The sequence below is a fragment of the Phaethon aethereus genome (assembly GCF_964289735.1).
Source record: "Phaethon aethereus genome assembly, chromosome: Z".
Classification (NCBI taxonomy): Eukaryota; Metazoa; Chordata; class Aves; order Phaethontiformes; family Phaethontidae; genus Phaethon; species Phaethon aethereus.
This window is the reverse complement of record NC_138577.1, coordinates 13,840,548-13,858,606: the sequence shown is the minus strand read 5'-3', so window position 1 is coordinate 13,858,606 and position 18,059 is coordinate 13,840,548. Positions and strand designations below refer to the sequence as shown.

Genomic DNA, 18,059 nt, shown 5'->3' with positions numbered 1-18,059 from the left:
TTCCCAGGAGGATAGAAGTCACACAGATACAGTGACCTACTGTCTGCATTTTAGTTGCTGTGAATTAATAGCACAGTTAATTTAACGAGAATTAATAAACAAGGTTTCTTCAGTCTTTTTAGTCCTTGGGACTAAAGGTGGCCTAATGCCACCTTTTTAATGCCTCTATATCAGTCTGTCTACCTTTCAAACTGTAATATTGCAATACTTTTTTTAGACTGGATTTGCAGCACAGGACCTACCTCAGATTATTGCAAACTGTGTGGAAGGCAGGCCTCTGGAAACTGGCTTTCTTTTGATTCACGCTAGAGTAACGCAGTATTTTGGTTCATGTTTCTTTCTGTTAAATGCATAGGGATTTTTTGTAAGTGGAACTGTTAGGAAATAACAGATTGTATGTATGGGATGTCTCTGTGTCTCTTGTCATTACTGTGCTTTGCCTCTTGTCATGAGTGCTGTGTATTAGTTATTTAGAAAACAGAAGATTTTCTCCCTCGTATTACAGCATTGTCATTTTCGGTCAAGATTTGTACCAAAACTTCTTAAAAGTGGAGTCCAGCATTAAGAGTCACAGGGTTATAGTTTTGCTGATACACTCCAGTTTGTATTCTGCTTAAACAGGCTTCCCAGCAGTGCAAACAAAACATCAGCAAAAACACCCTTGTTGTGAATAGCCTAGTGCTGCTGTGTTACCTCTTACCTGTGAGTAATCCAAGTAATTCATAGCCCTTTAAACCTGCTCCAGGGCCTGCAGAAGCCCTTTCTGAGGCTGACAACTAGACTGAGATAAAGGAAAATGCTTTCTGATGTGTTGCGTGAGCTCTCTGCTCCAAAAGAGCTCTGCTTAACACCTTTCCACCTGGATTAAATGACACTCATACCTGACTTAGCCCAGACCTTCAGCAGAGTTGACTTTCACAGCAGTTACTGTATTCTGGGATGTGGAGTACCACCAGTGTGTGCTCATGCCAGGGGATTTCTGCAGCTCATCCCCAGCCTACACGGATCGCTGTTAATTTTTTTGTGTCTTTCTCTCGCAGGGGTGCGGCGCCAGATTGCCCACTGCGTGCGGAAGGGAAGCGGGGCGATCAAAAGCTCCTTCTGCGACCCAGCAACACAGCCAAATGGGCGACAAAAGAAATGCTACGAAAAGGACTGCCCGCCCAGGTAACAGATACTGGGAGGGCTCTGGTAATGCTAAATAGCAGCCTTATTCAAAGAAAGATGTTGGTTCTAATACCAGATTAGTGTGGCATCTATGGCCTGTCACGGTGAGAGCTCCCAAGCTTTTCAAAGCAAGGTGACAGTAATCGACAGCTCTAATTATTTTACCTTCTTTATAACACTTATTATTTGGCATCTTTTTATCATGTCCCTTCTTTTTTTTTTCATTTCAGCAAAGTGCAGCCATCTTCATTGTGTGATCACATGGGAATAAATTTTTCCATTCCCATAACATTATTTTAATTCATCTTCATCTTTTTCCTGTTCTACAGTTTTAGTGAGTAGGGTGAGGAAGGCTAAGCACAGAAAACATTCCAGGTGACAGCAGAACTGTAGGCTTGTAAAATAGGCAGAGATTAGCTGGAAGAGATCAATATTGGTTTTAGTTTCATGCTTTTGTCTCTCATCATCTTCGGAAATTGTTTGTTATGCTGTTTGCAATGGCATAACAATCTTTCCCTATTAATCCTAGTTAAATCGGAATCAAATCAAAGTCATTACAATGATTCCCTTGAAGTGCATCATGTTACATTTGCCAGCAGTGAATTTCCTGAAGATTTAATGTAAAAAATTCTGCATGGCTGTTGGTTTTATTAGTTGCTTCCAAGTATCTTCACAACAGTATATGGTGCCTCCTCTGGGAATTGCATTTTTGAGCTTGCAGCCTCTACAAATCACTATTAAAAGCATAAACAACCAGCATTTCATAATTCTTTATAGATTGCTAGGAAATAAATTGACAGTAGATCAAACTTACTGATTAGTTAAGAGCTGAGGCTACCCACTTATGTGGGGTTTTTACTTATAGCACGTATAAATTTTACTATTTATTCAAAAGTTCCAAATGAGCTCCATTTATCCCGTTTGTTCTAAGTGACTGCATTATTCAGACCTGCTCTTGAAAGTGCGGGAGCGGAATTTGTTCCTTGTTGGGCAGATTGGACGCGTGCAGGCTCTTCTGCAGGCCAGACAGAAAAGCTGTCATGCTTCCAGCCCGAGTGATGCTCCTCAAGCTCATTCTGGACTGCAGAGGAAAGCACTAGTTATCCTTCTGAGGACAGCAAAATACTGACAAAGTACAGTGCAGGAAACTCATACATATTTAGTTCTACAGTCTCATTGTGTATTAATTTTTCTCTTAGTAACAGAAGAGTTGACTGTAGCAGTCTGATGACCGGTCTTTCTAAGCCCTTGTTTTGGCTCCCAGCAGGCCCTACATGCCTGAGAAAGAATAAAGACAAGGCAAGCATAAATTATATCTCTTTTTAATACTCTTCCAGCATCCAGCTGTTTTTAATTCAAGGCATTTCTAGAGGCTATTATGGCTTGTCTAATCAGTAACCTCCAGTGGACCTCTCTTCCAAGTACTTGTCCAGTCTCCCTCTGCAACCTTGTAAAACTTCTATCATATACAAATTCCTCTGCAAGAAGTTCCACAGCTTTAATGCTGAAGTTCATAGCTTTAACAGTGAAGCACCACCTCATTGTAATTATTTTGAACCTGGCCCTTCCTAGCTTCTGTTGGTGGCCCGGAGTTCTTCTGTTGGAAGAGATGGCAGTAAAGAATGAATTCCTATCCACTCTTCCCAAGCCCTTCATTTTTATAGAATCATAGGATATTTGGGGTTGGAAGGGACCTTTAAAGGTCATCTAGTCCAACCCCCCTGCAATGAGCAGGGACAGCTTCAACTAGATCAGGTTATAGATCTGGTTTCTGTTCCAGGCTGTAGTCCCACCACAGGATTTAGTTGGTATTTACTTTCCATGGCGTATGTACCACCTGTAATCCAGACACATTCATCTGAAATGCAAGACAGCGCTTGGCGCAGTTTGGTGGTTTGTTGGTTCTAAAGAAAATCTGAACATTGGAGGAAGGTGTGACTGTCCCATACAGCATGATTCAGGATATCTGAGAGTTGATGTGAAGCTGCTGAAGACCAAGCGCTCTGTAGAGAGGTGGCTAAATTCTGTGCTAGAGTTGAGGACACTGTTGTTAAACACAACACTGCAGAGGACCTTTGTTGGTGCTGCAGCCACGGAACTGAAACTGTTAGATGATCTTGTGCTTCCCAGCAGTGAACCAGTTTCTTTATAGCAACACCCTATCTAAAACAAGAAGGATGTTCTCTGGCATAACCCTCCCTCCTATGATCTGCTAAATCCCACTGATGGAAAACATGCTACCATGAAAGTAGCGACTAGACCACTAAATCAGGATTAGATAATTTATTGAACAGTAGCTACAACCAAAGAATAACATTACTATAATGTTTATGATCTCACGAACCAGATCTTATCTCATTGCTCCATTTCAGGAAGTTAACTATAAACCGTTTAAATGACAGAATTCTGAGAAGTCCATGTCTCAACGTTCTTGTTTGTTAACTGATTGGGTCAACGTTTACTTTTCCCACACCTTCTGTTAAAAGAATCTGGAGCAAAACAAATAAAATATTTAAAGTGTCGCAATACATGTATGCCACATGTTGACTCAGAACGAAATAAAGATGGCTGAACAGTTGAGAGTTAAAATGTCATACAACCACCCATGTAAAACTCCTGCTTAGCAGGAGTGCAATGAGACTGTAGCATAAATGCATGCTTTTTTCTACATTACGCTATGGAATATGGTTTCCAGTTATATGTTTCTTTGGTACGCAGGTATTTAGCTTTGTAGGTGTTAATGATAAAAATCAGTAGATACTACTTGAAGAAAAAGAGTGAGATTTTAACTATTTATAATGTTCTGAGTAAAAGTTTTGCTCTCCCTTGTAAAGAAAATTGCCTGGAGCCTTTTTAACCTGACTAACCACTTGAACAAAATAAGCATAAATAGATTATTTGTGAAGTATTTTGGATCCCCTGCTTTTTATCTGCTGTTTCTGTGTTGTCCTGCTTCCAGACTGCTTAGTAGACTTCAACAGCATAACAAGAATAGGAAATCTTGTTTCTGTTATAATACACAGAGTGAAAATTAGTGCACTGTTGGTATCTGCTGTGCCTGATGCTATACAAACACATAGTAAAAGAAGACAGTCTTTCTTGAGGTCTGACACGATATGGTGGGAGGGAACAATCAGCCCCATAGGCATGAATACAGCAAACTTTGGTTCCAAAATCCCATGCTACTACTTTTTCAACAGAGTCTAACCTCACTCAGCACACATCATTTAGGTATGGATGAGAACTGTATAGTGGACAAGGCTGTTGGGCCTCACTTTAATTGTTGCAGACCTTGGAAACTCAGCATAGGAGAAAAAGAGGTCTCATTTAAGGCGGCTGGATGCCCGCTGAGAGAATCAGATTTTGTCCCTACCTCTGTCCCAGGCAGGCTTCCAGGAGAGCTGAACACTCGCCTGAAAACTGAGGTTATGCTTTCACCATGCAGACAGCTCTCTAGTTTGACAGCCTCAGGACAATTAGTGCTTACACAACTTAATTACCCAAATAATTCATTTTGCTTGTTTGTTTGTTACCACAATCTTGCCATGCCATGCCTGCCTGTGCAGGTAAGACAGCCCTGTCACTGCAGGGACCAGGTGATGCACTAATGGGTAAGAACCACTCAGTTGCTGTAGTGGTAAATGCCATCGGAAACCAGAGGTAGGCACAAGTACTGGACAGCGACTACTATCAGGCTTGAGTTTCCACCAACTCGTTCCAGTCTCTTACCACATTTGTCATAGTTACCCACTAGTTTTCTTTCCCATATCCTTTTCTTTCATAGGCATCTCTCTCTGTGTGTGATCTAAATAAAGCTTTGTTTATAACCTGCCCAAATCTAACTCTATCTGGGAGTGCCCTCCACTCCAGCTTATGGTTGGGAGGTCTAACAGCTTGGTCATTTCAGCTCAGAAGTTGCATGTTTGGATCTAGATTTGGAACTAGATTTGGAGGGTGGAGGGGATAAAACCAGGCTCACTAGAGTTGAGCCTAGGGGTGGCGTGCCAGCGTTGAAATCGATAGCCCAGCTCAGGTGCATCTACACCAATGCACACAGTATGGGCACCAAACAGGAGGAGCTGGAAGCCATTGTGCAGCAGGACAGCTATGATGTAGTTGCCATCACAGAAACATGGTGGGATGCTTCTTATGACTGGAATGCTGCAATGGATGGCTATAAGCTCTTCCAAAGGGATAGGCAGGGAAGGAGAGGTGGTGGGGTGGCTCTGTATGTTAGGGAGTGTTTTGATTGCATAGAAATCAAAGATTGTGAAGACCAAGTCGAGTGCTTATGGGTAAGGATGAGGGGGAAGGCCAATGAGGCAGATATCCTGCTGGGAGTCTGTTACAGACCACCCAACCAGGACGAAGAGACAGATGAGACATTCTATAAGCGACTGGCGGAGGTCTCGCATTCGCTGGCCCTTGTTCTTGTGGGGGACTTTAATGTACCGGACATCTGCTGGAAGTACAACATGGCAGAGAGGAAACAATCTGGGAGGTTTCTGGAGTGTGTGGGGGATAACTTCCTGATGCAGCTGGTGAGTGAGCCCACCAGGGGACGTGCCTTACTGGACCTGCTGTTTACAAACAGAGAAGGACTGGTGAGAGATGTGGTGGTCGGAGGCCGTCTTGGGCTTAGTGACCACGACATGATAGAATTCTCAGTTGTGAGCGAAGTAAGGAGAGGGGTCAGCAAAACTGCTATCATGGACTTCCGGAGGGCGGACTTTGGCCTGTTCAGGTCACTGGTTGAGAGAGTCCCTTGGGAGACAGTCCTGAAGGACAAAGGGGTCCAGGAAGGCTGGACAGTCTTCAAGCAGGAAATCTTAAAGGCGCAGGAGCAGGCGGTCCCCATGTGCTGTAAGAAGAGCTGGCGGGGAATGCGACCGGCCTGGCTTAACAGGGAGCTTTTGCTGGGACTCAGGGAAAAGAGGAGAGTTTATCACCTCTGGAAGAAGGAGCAGGCAACTCACGAAGAGTACACGGATCTCGTTAGGTCAAGCAGGGACAAAATTAGAAAGGCAAAAGCCCAGCTAGAGCTCAGTCTGGCTACAGTCGTAAAGGATAATAAAAAATGTTTTTACAAATATATTAACAACAAAAAGAGAGGCAAGGAGAATCTCCATCCCTTACTGGATATGGCGGGGAACATTGTCTCCAAGGACGAGGACAAGGCTGAGGTACTTAATGCCTTCTTTGCCTCAGTCTTTAATAGCCAGTCCAGGTATCCGCAGGGTATTCAGCCCCCTGAACTGGAAGATGGGGATGGAGAGCACAATGTACTCCTCATCATCCAGGAGGAAGCAGTCAAGGACATGCTAAACCACCTGAACACCCACAAGTCTATGGGGCCTGATGGGATCCACCCGAGAGTACTGAGAGAGCTGGCAGAGGAGCTTGCCAAGCCACTCTCCATCATTTATCAGCAGTCGTGGTTAACAGGGGAGGTCCCAGACGACTGGAGGCTTGCCAATGTGACTCCCGTCTACAAGAAAGGCCGGAAGGACGATCCTGGGAACTACAGGCCTGTCAGCCTGACCTCCATGATTATGAAGATTATGGAGCGGGGAAAATTATGGAGCGGTTGGTCTTGAGAGTGCTTACAGGGCATCTGCAGGACAACCAAGGGATCAGGCCCAGCCAGCATGGGTTCATGAAAGGCAGGTCCTGCTTGACCAACCTGATCTCCTTCTATGACCAGGTGAACCGCCTAGTGGATGAAGGAAAGGCTGTGGCTGTTGTCTATCTGGACTTGAGTAAAGCCTTTGACAGCGTCTCCCACAGCATTCTCCTGGAGAAACTGGCGGCTCGTGGCTTGGACAGGTTTACTCTTCTCTGGGTGAGGAACTGGCTGGATGGCCGAGCCCAGAGAGTTGTGGTGAACGGCGTTAAATCCGACTGGTGGCCAGTCACAAGCAGTGTTCCCCAGGGCTCGGTTCTGGGGCCGGTCTTGTTCAATATCTTTATAGATGATCTGGATGAGGGAATCGAGTGCTCCCTCAGTAAGTTTGCAGATGACACCAAGTTGGGTGGGAGTGTTGATCTGCTGGAGGGTAGGAGGGCTCTGCAGAGGGATCTGGACAGGCTGGATCGATGGGCAGAGGTCAACTGTATGAGGTTTAATAAGGCCAAGTGCCGGGTCCTGCACTTTGGCCACAACAACCCCATGCAACGCTACAGGCTTGGGGAGGAGTGGCTGCAGAGCTGCCTGATGGAAAGGGACCTGGGGGTGCTGGTTGACAGCTGGCTGAACATGAGCCAGCTGTGTGCCCTGGTGACCAAGGTGACCAACAGTGTCCTTGCCTATGTCAGCAATAGTGTGGCCAGCAGGAGTAGGGAAGTGATCGTGCTCCTGTACTCGGCACTGGTGAGGCCGCACCTTGAATACTGTGTTCAGTTTTGGGCCCCTCACTACAAGAAGGATGCTGAGGTGCTGGAGCGTGTCCAGAGAAGGGCAACGAAGCTGGTGAGGGGGCTGGAGAACAAGTCTTATGCGGAGCAGCTGAGGGAACTGGAGTTGTTTAGTCTGGAGAAGAGGAGGCTGAGGGGAGATCTTATCGCTTTCTACCACTACCTGAAAGGGGGTTGTGGCGACGAGGGTGTTGGCCTCTTCTCCCAAATAACTAGTGATAGGACGAGAGGAAATGGCCTCAAGTTGCACCAGGGGAGGTTTAGATTGGATATTAGGAAAATTTTCTTCACTGAGAGGGTGGTCAGGCATTGGAACAGGCTGCCCAGGGAGGTGGTGGAGTCACCATCTCTGGAAGTGTTCAAAAAACGTGTGGATGTGGCACTTCAGGACATGGTTTAGGAGACATGGTGGCGCTGGATTAATGGTTGGACTTGATGATCTTGAAGGTCCTTTCCAACCTAGTGATTCTGTGTTTCTGTGATCTCAGATTGCTATGTCAATTTTGGATGTGTGCTCAGCTGTCATCTCCAATTTTGGTTATTCCTCTGCAGTGTGAGGACACAGCAGGAGCTCCAAGACAAATGGTGTTTGGCAAAGCAGTCAGTGGGGTGCTGCTGTCTTCTGTGTGGTTCAGGACCTGCTTTGGGGCATCCTGTACCAGAACAGACAAATGAATGATAGATGTTCTGCTGTCCTTGCTTTGCCTTTCTTCCCTTTTGGCTGGGTTGTTTCAGTTCAGAAGTCCTCAGTGGGGACCATGAAGCGACAAGACTGCATGTGCTTCCATGTTACATTTCTCATGCTTGAGTGTTTAAGGCATGTGCATGTGCCCTAGAATGGCAATATGGAAAATGCACCGTCAAAAACTCCAGTTACTGGTAGAAATAAATTCTCAGTCCAAGTAAGTTTTTTGAAGTGTGTGAGGTAAACAAGGTGCCGGGCAATTAACTGCTTCACTCACCAGTACCATCTGTTACATGCACTGAATGAGGAAGGACTCTGTAGAAAAGTTACATGACTAAATGTAATCTAAGATTGACCATGAAGCGCGATAAGATAAAATCTTAATTCTGGGATTTCCTAACTTTGGATCACCTTACTGTCTTCCATGACTTTTTAAAAAACGTTTTGCATGCAATAATTAATCACTATTACTGCTGATCAAGATAGGTTCTGTAGTTTGATAGTTTATTGCCAGGAGTTTGGTATTTAAATGTGCAAACTGCTGAATCCTCACTCAGAGCCATTTGAAAACTGTGAAGGAGGAGATGTCAGCGTAGCATGTCTGTAGCTTGAAATACGTGATCTGGTTCCATAAAAATTAATAGGGCAATTCATATACTTTAAGTTGCATTTGTGTTAAAGTGTCAGTAATTTACAAGACACTAGACATGATAAAATTGGAAAGAAGATGCAAGAGATGAAAACAACCCTGAAATAGCTTGATTCTGGTTACGGTAATATATTTTTCTCTTTTTTATTGCTGTGTTCTGCTGAGGTGCACTCGCTTTTTCTCTTTAACTACTTGTTAGTTTTCCTTTGTTGTTTGCAGAAGCCTGGGAGAGCAAGAAACGATCCAAAGAAAGACAGGAGAAGGAAAAAAACAATTTGTTCTTTTATTACAGCAATGTCCAGAGGGCTAACACAGGGTTCTGGTGCTAATCGGCTGCATTCTAGAGCATGTAGCAAAATAGTCTGTGCCCCGAAGGGCTTCTAGGGTAATTTAAAAGGAAATGCAGTGTGTATACATAACTAAAGAGAAAGAAGGTAGGTGTAGGTACCGCAGAGAACAGATGGTTGCACAAATGAGCTGTGTGCATAGCTTGATTGCTCTTTTTTTTTTTTTTAAAATGATTGGAAATAGATATCGGTGCCTTCCACAGCAGTGACAGCTCATTTGCAACTGAAGAATAAATTAATCAAGCAACAGAGAAGGAACATTGAAACTACAGAGGAAAGGGGAGAGGGATTGTCAGCAAAATGAAGAAGCCACAAATGCAGTAAGATGGGAGAAAATGCAAGGAGCAAAAAACTGTTATAAAACTCGATGTTGAACTTTGATGTATTTATCAGAATGGGATTATTTTTCTCTTAAATTCATTGACCTTAAAAGGAAAAAAAAACCCTAAAACAATAGAATGGTGTTGGTTCTAAGGCAAAACCAATTTTTTTCTGCCTTTCTTTCTAGAAAGGTGTTTTCTGAATATATCCCTGTTTTATTTTCAGCATAAGTCTTTGTCATGACCTGCTTCAAAACTCGGGAACAAGTAATACTGTCTAGGAGCTTTTGTGGCTTAATGTTCACAGCTGGGCCAGATTTTTTTCTACAGTAGTTTGGAGCCATGTTCTTGCTGAGGGCACTCTAAACTAGAAGGAGAAAGATACGTTTTGTTTTTTTTTTTAGTATAAAGGGAAATCATTAGGCAAACATCACAGTTGATGCCAGTGCTTCTTAAATAGTAGAAACCCAGAAATTTTTGCCCCCCTTTTCTTGTGGAAGGCAGGTATGCAGATATTTGATCCACTGTGGGGCAGCATGACAAGAAATAGGTAGATGAAGCTGGAGAAAGACTAAGGTAAACTGAATATAAGGAGGATTGCTCTTGTTGGTAAGGTGTTTTGCATAGGAAAATACTGCACCAGAGGAGACATTTGCCTTTAATTCGGTGGAAGATTGTATAGCATAGTACAGAAGACCATCTTTACTCAGGAGAGAGAAGTCATGGGCTTGTTTTACTTCAAGAAGGAACAAAGTATAGCAAAGTCCAGCCTAGTGCAGACCCAGAGACTAAGCCCAGAGGTGCAGCACTGCAGGGTGCTGGTCCCACCTGGCTGCACACAGTACAGCTCTGACTAGCCTCGTTTTTGGGGTTGTGTGCCTTGCTGCTTCGTCTTCTGGAGGTGCAGCACTGGCTGCATAGACATGAGTGAAGGGACCTTCTCCACCTCTGCTGTCATTACAGACCCTCTGGTGATTCTCATGTGTTAATTCTTTCTGTACTGAGGTAGCCATAAGCAGACAAACAATACGATAGAGTAAATAGATTACTAAACTTGCTAGCAGTTCCTCAAATTTGGATTTCAAAGACCGTTTACTCAGTGGATTCTTATGCATTGTGGTAGTACTTGGTGCTGTCTGGGAATCAGCATCTTTCAGTGACTGGCCGGTACTGGAGCGCAGGGCAGATGGGAAAGTTTGAGTGATCTGGACTTAATGTGAAAAGCATATACCCAAACCCAGAATTTAACTTACTGATTCTTGTAGTCTCTGACTTAGTGTGCTTGTGATGGATTGTTTTCTGATGTTTTTTAACACCCTGGTTTTCAGATGGTGGGCAGGAGAATGGCAGAAATGTTCGACAACGTGTGGCCCAGCAGGCCAGAAGAAGCGAACTGTTCTTTGCATCCAGACGGTGGGATCTGATGAGCAGGCGCTGGCTGCCACAGAGTGCCAGCACCAACTTAAACCAAAGACCCATCTGTCATGCAACAGAGATGTGTTGTGCCCATCTGACTGGACAGTGAGCAACTGGACTGAGGTAAATTCATGTCAACTGTAATACTGATTTTTTTTTTCAAAATTACCTATTATAGTCAGCAGAGAGGACGAATGACCTGCTTTTTTGCCTGTTCTGAAGAAATTTTTTTGTTCACATGTCTTCACAAATCCTTTGTGCAGAAGTAAAACAGCTGCCCTGCTTGCTAAAGACCTCAGCAAGTGTTGCATGTTAACCGTTTCTAGGGGTTTGGCTTGCTGAGCTTTTGGGACTGTAGAACAGAGCATGCTCGCGTACTAAAAAGTCTGTGTAATACTCATTGCTGCTGTGGACCAGATGGGGGGAGGCTCTGTGTCACGTCCATAGGCCTTTACTTTCATAGCGCTTGCATTCATAACTCTGCTGTTTTTGCCATGGCATGCAAGTTTTTTATTTCTAGTATTAATCTGAAGCCCTAATGAACACTAGAATACCTGTGTATCCTTCAAGAGTTAATCAGATATTGTGCAGTTATTTCACTGGCAGCTGGTGAACTGCAGAATGTGAAGTCATCAAAATGATGACTGCAATATACTAGATTTGTTTAAATATACTGCAACGTATTCTGAAAAGTTTGTTAGTAGGGAGCACTCATTTGATGTACTTTGTCATGGGTTTTTATCTGTGGAAGGGCCTCATGCTTCTTCGCTTTCTTTAAATTAGGATGCTAGTATCTACAGATGTTTCACAACTTCACTTTCCATTGACAGCAAGGAGAGCTCAGGGTCCCCAACATGTGGAACAGTCTCCTTCTGCATGAAAACTAAAATCACACTAAGATATTTCTTCTGAAGTGGGGAGAAGTAGGTTTTGAGTCATGTGAAATTTTAGAATTATTTTATTCTGATTCTATGGTAGTGTGAGTTGCTCATTGTTCACCTCACATATAGGCAGTTTAGGTATCAGTGTAGCTAACAATTATAATAACAAATGCACAACAAATACTTCCCATTTCAGGTGTCAAAAAAATGAAGTTTACTAAGTTTTTCAAAAGTTCCAAGACCAATCATCTGGAAGCAGGAGTTGAAGGCACCATTAGCAAGTTTGCTGACGATACCAAACTGGGAGGTGCTGTTGGCTCTCTCAAGGGACAGGATAGATTGGAGCATTGGGCTATGATTAATGGGATGAAATTTAACAAGAACAAATGCCAGATTGTGCAGCTGGGGTAATGCCGGCACAAGCACAGCCTGGGAGAGCAGCGGCTGGGGGGCAGCCCTGCCGAAAGGGATCTGGGGCTGCGGGTCGGCAGCAGCCTGGACAGGAGCCAGCAGTGTGCCCGGGCGGCCAAGAGGGCAAACTGCATCCTAGGGTGCATCAAACACAGACAACCGGCGGGTCCAGAGGGGTCGTTATCCCGCTGTGTTCAGCGTTGGTGCAGCCTCACCGTGGGTGCTGTGTGCAGTTCTGGGCGCCCAGTTTAAGAAGGGTGTGAAGGGACTTCAGTGCATCCAGAGGAGGCAACAAAGCCGGTGGGAGGCTGGAAGGCATGTCCTGTGAGGAGCGGCTGAGGAATTTGGCTGGTTGAATTTGGAGAAAAGGCTGGATGGAGAAAAGGAGGCTGAGGGGCAACCTCACTGCTCTGTACTGCTCACTTCCTGAGGAGGGGATGTGGAGAGGGAGATGCTGAGCTCTTCTCCCTGGTATCCAGTGACAGGATGTGTGGGGATGGCTCAAAGCTGCACCAGGGGAGGTTCAGACTGGACATAGGAAGCATTTCTTTACAGAGACAGTGGTCAAACACTGGAACAGGCTTCCTAGAGAGATGGTTGATGCACCAAGCCTGTCGGTGTTTAAGAGGCATTTGGACAATGTCCCTAATAACATACTTGAACTTTTGGTCAGCCCTGAAGTGGTCAGACAGTTGGACTAGATGATGATTGTAGGTCTCTTCCAACTGAAAATATCCTATCCTATCCTAGTCTAGTCTGAGTCTATTTTATTCTAATTCCATTCTATTCTCTTTTTGTAAACTCCTCTCCCTTCTTTCTCGTAACCCTTTTTTTTTTAGCAAACTCGCAGTTATGTTTGAGAGCAGATTCAGATAATGAACTAACAGAATAATGACAGTATTAATTCAGTTTATGCTGCTTGCAAACCATCATCACTGAATGTTGATTGTTTTGTGAATTGAGTAGGCACCATTTTTAACTGCTTGTGAAAAAATAGACTAGGATTACAGGGCTAGCATTATGGTTATATACAAATGGCATGCGGTTACAGAATGCAGCCAGTGCTATGTGTCATTGGATTATATTTGCAAGTTACTGAAAAAACCAAATTTCTACACCTGCATGGGGAGCATAGGACTGACTATTTCACCTGCACAAATGGCAGGATTGTCAGGAGACTCATAACTGCAGAATGTTCTTTATTGGTTGACTGTGAGGGAGAGATTTTAGACAGGCAATACTTCCTTTTTCTCTGAAATTATCTGGCTGTTATAAAATCACTCTGTCTCTTATAAACTGAACATACTTAATTATGCAAGTAATGAGGATACAGTGTTGTAGCCATTCTGAAATCTCTTTTTAGTATATGGCCATAATGTAAAGCAGAGATTTTCAAAGACATTACCCCCAAAAGTTAATGAGATTGGATATTCCTTTTAACTCACACGAATGCTAATCTAAATCATCCAAATGGCCAAGTCTGACAAAATAAATGTGTTGTATTCCTGTGTAAGCAGCAACATAGTGTTAGTAGTTGCTGACTTCCTCAATAAGCAAAATCCTTTACTAAATAACTTCAGAGGTCAAATTGCAGCTTATGTAAGCTTGCATAGCTCTGAATACTTTAAATGCGCTATACAGCTGGAAGTTGCAAGGAGGACAGACAGAACAGCTAATGAATTTATCTACTCTGAGGTTACTCTGCTTTCTTCCCTACTCCTGTTGCCACAAAGCTAATGTTATTTTACAGGTGTTAACAACAGAGAGCACCCCTGTAACACAAGGTCACTACCGTTTCTACTGCTCCGTGACCTAGACTAGCTCTAAAAAGGGTTAGATATCCCAGGGGCTTTAAAGTGCTAGCAATAGGAGAGTTCACTACTTCACATTGAGCACCTGGTTTAAGCCAGGGTGAACTCACTGGTCAAGCCCCTTTGCATCCTAGGAAGACTTCCTCCAGTAGGTTGTATGTAACGTCTCCATTCATACTCAACCAGTCATCTAGCCTTAGTACCTCAAACTGAGGTACTAAGAGATGTGTGTTGAAATTTCAGAAAATCCTCAGTGGAGTGACAGCTGCTGAAGGCATGGCTGTGCCTGTGGGACTGAGGATGAAAAACATCACAGAAAACATGGGTCTCTATACACAACAATGCTGCCATTGAAATAGAAGCCAAATAGGTTAATTACTTTCAGTAGTCTGTAATTTAGCAACCTCGGCAGCATGTGGCTGTTGCACTGAGACTGAATGAAAAATCCATTTCATAAAGTCAGCGAAGATCTGTGAGCTGTATGGATGATCACAGTGGGTTTGTGGCACTGTGAGTAGCCAGCACAGAGCCAGTCAGATACGTTTTGATGGCAGGATTTTAGTCTAGTTTCTATAACCCTGGTAGAAAAGGTATTGGCTAAACAACTTTTGTGATTCACTGAAGCAATCAAATTATAGCATAATACTTTCATATTTTGTCTTTATCATGTAGCCTTTTTTTTTCCACTGCTGTTTTCCCAAGGTGACGTTTACTGTTCTAAAAACTTGGAAAGAGCTCTGTGATGGCGAAACATAACTAAAATGAAGGGTTTGTTTGTCAGGAAAAGCTTTGTTATTGAGTATTTATAATAATGTTTCTTTATTATAAACAGATGCCATTTGATACTTATTTTTATTGATATTTGCAGCAGAATGAAAAGAGGAGGTATATTAATTCTGTTTCATTTGCAGTGCACAGTTACTTGTGGTGGAGGAATAAGGACTCGTAACGTCACTTGTGCCAAAAATAACGATGAGCCATGTGATACTTCCAAGAGACCAAACTCTAAGGCTCTGTGTGGCCTCCAGCAATGTCCTTCTGCTGGAAGATTTCTGATACCCCCACTGTCACCCAGAAGAGGAAAGATCATAATCAGAAAAACAAGTACTAATCCTGAACGGACTCCTCCTCGAAGAATACCCATACCAAGCCCGAGGTCCCATACAACAACACAAATACCCAGGCCTGAAAGTGTAACTCCCTGTTTGCCTACATCCCCTGGTTTGGGTAACGTCTCAGAAAAAGAAGGAACAGCCAACAAAACATTGCAAAATAATTTTGCTGGACCAAGTGATGTTTACAATTACCCAGTTGTTTCTACTGAAAGTAGTTCACACCAAAATACTACTTCATGGCCTTTTCATAATAGCTCAAGTACTGAAATTATAAGGCATGCTGAAAATATTTCTGAAAGTGACCCAGTTACTACTGTAGAGAGTGAGGTGCAAAGAAGTGAAGACATACGTGTCTCTTCTTTTACCAGTAGTCCAGAAATAACTTCCAGCTATGATTACTTAACCGAAGAATCTGATGACATGGATGACTCGGTTGGAGGCAATGAGAAACCGATTGACCTCCTTTATAGCACAGAACTCAACCCTGAAATCAGAACCAGGAGCACAACCCTAGATACCAGCTCTCCTGTCCTTCAAAATGAGAGTGTGACTTCTCAGCCTCATCCAGCATCTCATCACACAGAACCTTCTACGCTCCTTCCTGTTAGCAGAGCAGCACAAGGGCTGGCATTTCCAACAACAGCAAACTATATCAGTCTGCAGGTTGATGTGCCTGTTGTAGAAGTAACTACGCCACAAGCACTGGTTACAGTAATGCCCAGAGTGTTTGGTCATGTACGAAGAGACCAGACTGACAACAGAAGAGAAATAAAGCTACCTGGTTCCAGCACACAGTCATCAACTCTCAAGCATGCTCTTAGGAACCAAAGTGCAACGTCTGAGGGGGTTTTGATGAATGTCACACCAAACAGCCACCTAATAACATCCAAAAATTTGCTTGGTGATGCCTACTGGAGAGTAGGCAACTGGAGTGAGGTAAGTTACTTTTAACTCATAAGAAGTGGAGAGTGTGAACAGCTGTATAAACCACTGTTGGGGAAATATAGCTTCTTAGTTTGTCATGATTATTGAAAAGTAGTCCCGTACATTCTGATCAAATACTTGTCACACAAAAAAGTTGGTAACTTGGAATACCTAATGATAGATTGCTTACATAGTATCTGCATTTATGGATTCTGCAGAACTATACATAGCTCTTCCAGGGACATGACATGCAGGTTTGACTATAACGAGAAATACCTCAAGAGTTTTGGTTTTGGGCACACCAAAAGATTAAGCTATTAGATGAATCCTGGAGACACAAAATTAATATGGTTGTATTTCCAAATAATACATAATACAAGTTAGCTGTAGATGTGCTATTATGTTCTAACCTTCACTTACATATTATTTCTCTCTAAATTATGTGTGTTTTGTAATTTAGGATGTGACCAGGGTCGTGTAGGTAAGCTAGCTTTATTACTGTATAAAGCACATTAATAACAGGGATACTTAAACATTTATTTTCAGTTGGCTATTAACATAACAGGTTTTTGTAGGGCATTTCTATCTTATTCCATCATCAGCCTTTATACCCACTGCTAAGCAAATATCTCTGAACTCAGAGCAGCATTCTGCCAGGTAAAACCAGTTTCAATCTACAAAGCAAACATAAGAATATTAGTCCAAATTTAAACCGGTATATTGAGGTTCATAATTTGTCCAGCACTTGTCTGTGGGGAGACATTGTAACATGGAGTTCTTCAGCTTTTTGGAGTTTAAGTGTTTGTATATTGGAACTGGGTTGTAGCAGTAGTAAACTAAAAGCATTTTGTCTGGCTGGCATAGAAGTTAGAATTGTCAGGCCAGTGGCTGTGGTTGTACACTAACTATGGATACAGTAGCTGATAATTAACAGTGTTATATTGCTGATATATATATATATATCAGTCTTGTTTGAACGTAGAAATGAACAGTTATTTTATCTGCATTAATGGCTGTGCCAAAATGAACTTGTTCATTTCTAATGGTAATGAAATTCAATCAAAACAGGTGCTAATAACCTGTAATACTCACTTTTGAAAGTGCTGTCTTTCTATTTGAGTAAATGAAACAAGTACCGCTTACAGGGAGTTTGAAAACTCTTTTGAGATCTAGAGCCTCTGTAAGATACTTGGTCTGAAAGGTGATGACTCGTCCCAGTTTCCCCTGGTCATTACTGAATTGTTATAATACTTGGGTAACTTCTGTGCAGGAGTAATATAGGTTGCAGAGTTTTTTATGGCTTCGGAAAAGTGCTTACTATTATTTGTATGTTGCTGCTGACTTTCCTTTGCCAATACCCAGCACCAGGCTCTTTGATAGTTAGGTTTCTGTGGTGTTACATTGCTCTGTCCTGAGTTAGTAATTTCTCTGGAGTCAGGGCTGGTGAAGGGGCAACCACCCAACTCTAGAAACGATAATAAAAGAATATAGAATAAACTCCTGTTTAGTATCCTTCCCACTGTAAAATTCTATTTTTATGTAGACAGAGATCTTTTTATGCTAATGCATTTTATATTCTTCAAATCCTGATACCTGAAGTAGGACACTGGTGTCTGAACAAGTTACCTCATTTTCCTGAAAAACCAAGGTAATCAGTACAGCCAAGGGTCCAGATCTGGAAATGTCCTTGCGCTGATCTGCCTCTGTGTCTCCGTATTGATGGAAAAGGCTGTCAAAAGTCTGCTTCTCTATACCTGTTTGCTCTCGGGTCTGCCTGGAATGATGCAAATTAATGGAAATGCAGAAACACGGGGCTAAAAAGGACAGCAAGAGATGATGCAGTGTATTCCATGGCAGTGGAGGCACAGCTAGACCACCGAGATCCTGTTGGTGCCCTCTGTCTGGATGCAGCCAGTAGG

The 18,059-nt window shown here is 43.0% G+C and overlaps 1 protein-coding gene across 1 annotated transcript in view; it reads left to right on the top strand.

The window, feature by feature from the left end:
• Positions 1-18,059, top strand: part of ADAMTS12 (ADAM metallopeptidase with thrombospondin type 1 motif 12) — a 191,484-nt gene that overhangs the window by 152,179 nt on the left and 21,246 nt on the right. Inside the window, exons 17-19 of the mRNA XM_082013366.1 lie at positions 1,041-1,167; positions 10,911-11,121; positions 15,013-16,152. Coding sequence (XP_081869492.1) covers positions 1,041-1,167; positions 10,911-11,121; positions 15,013-16,152 — 1,478 coding nt within the window. The remainder of the gene's footprint in view (positions 1-1,040; positions 1,168-10,910; positions 11,122-15,012; positions 16,153-18,059) is intronic.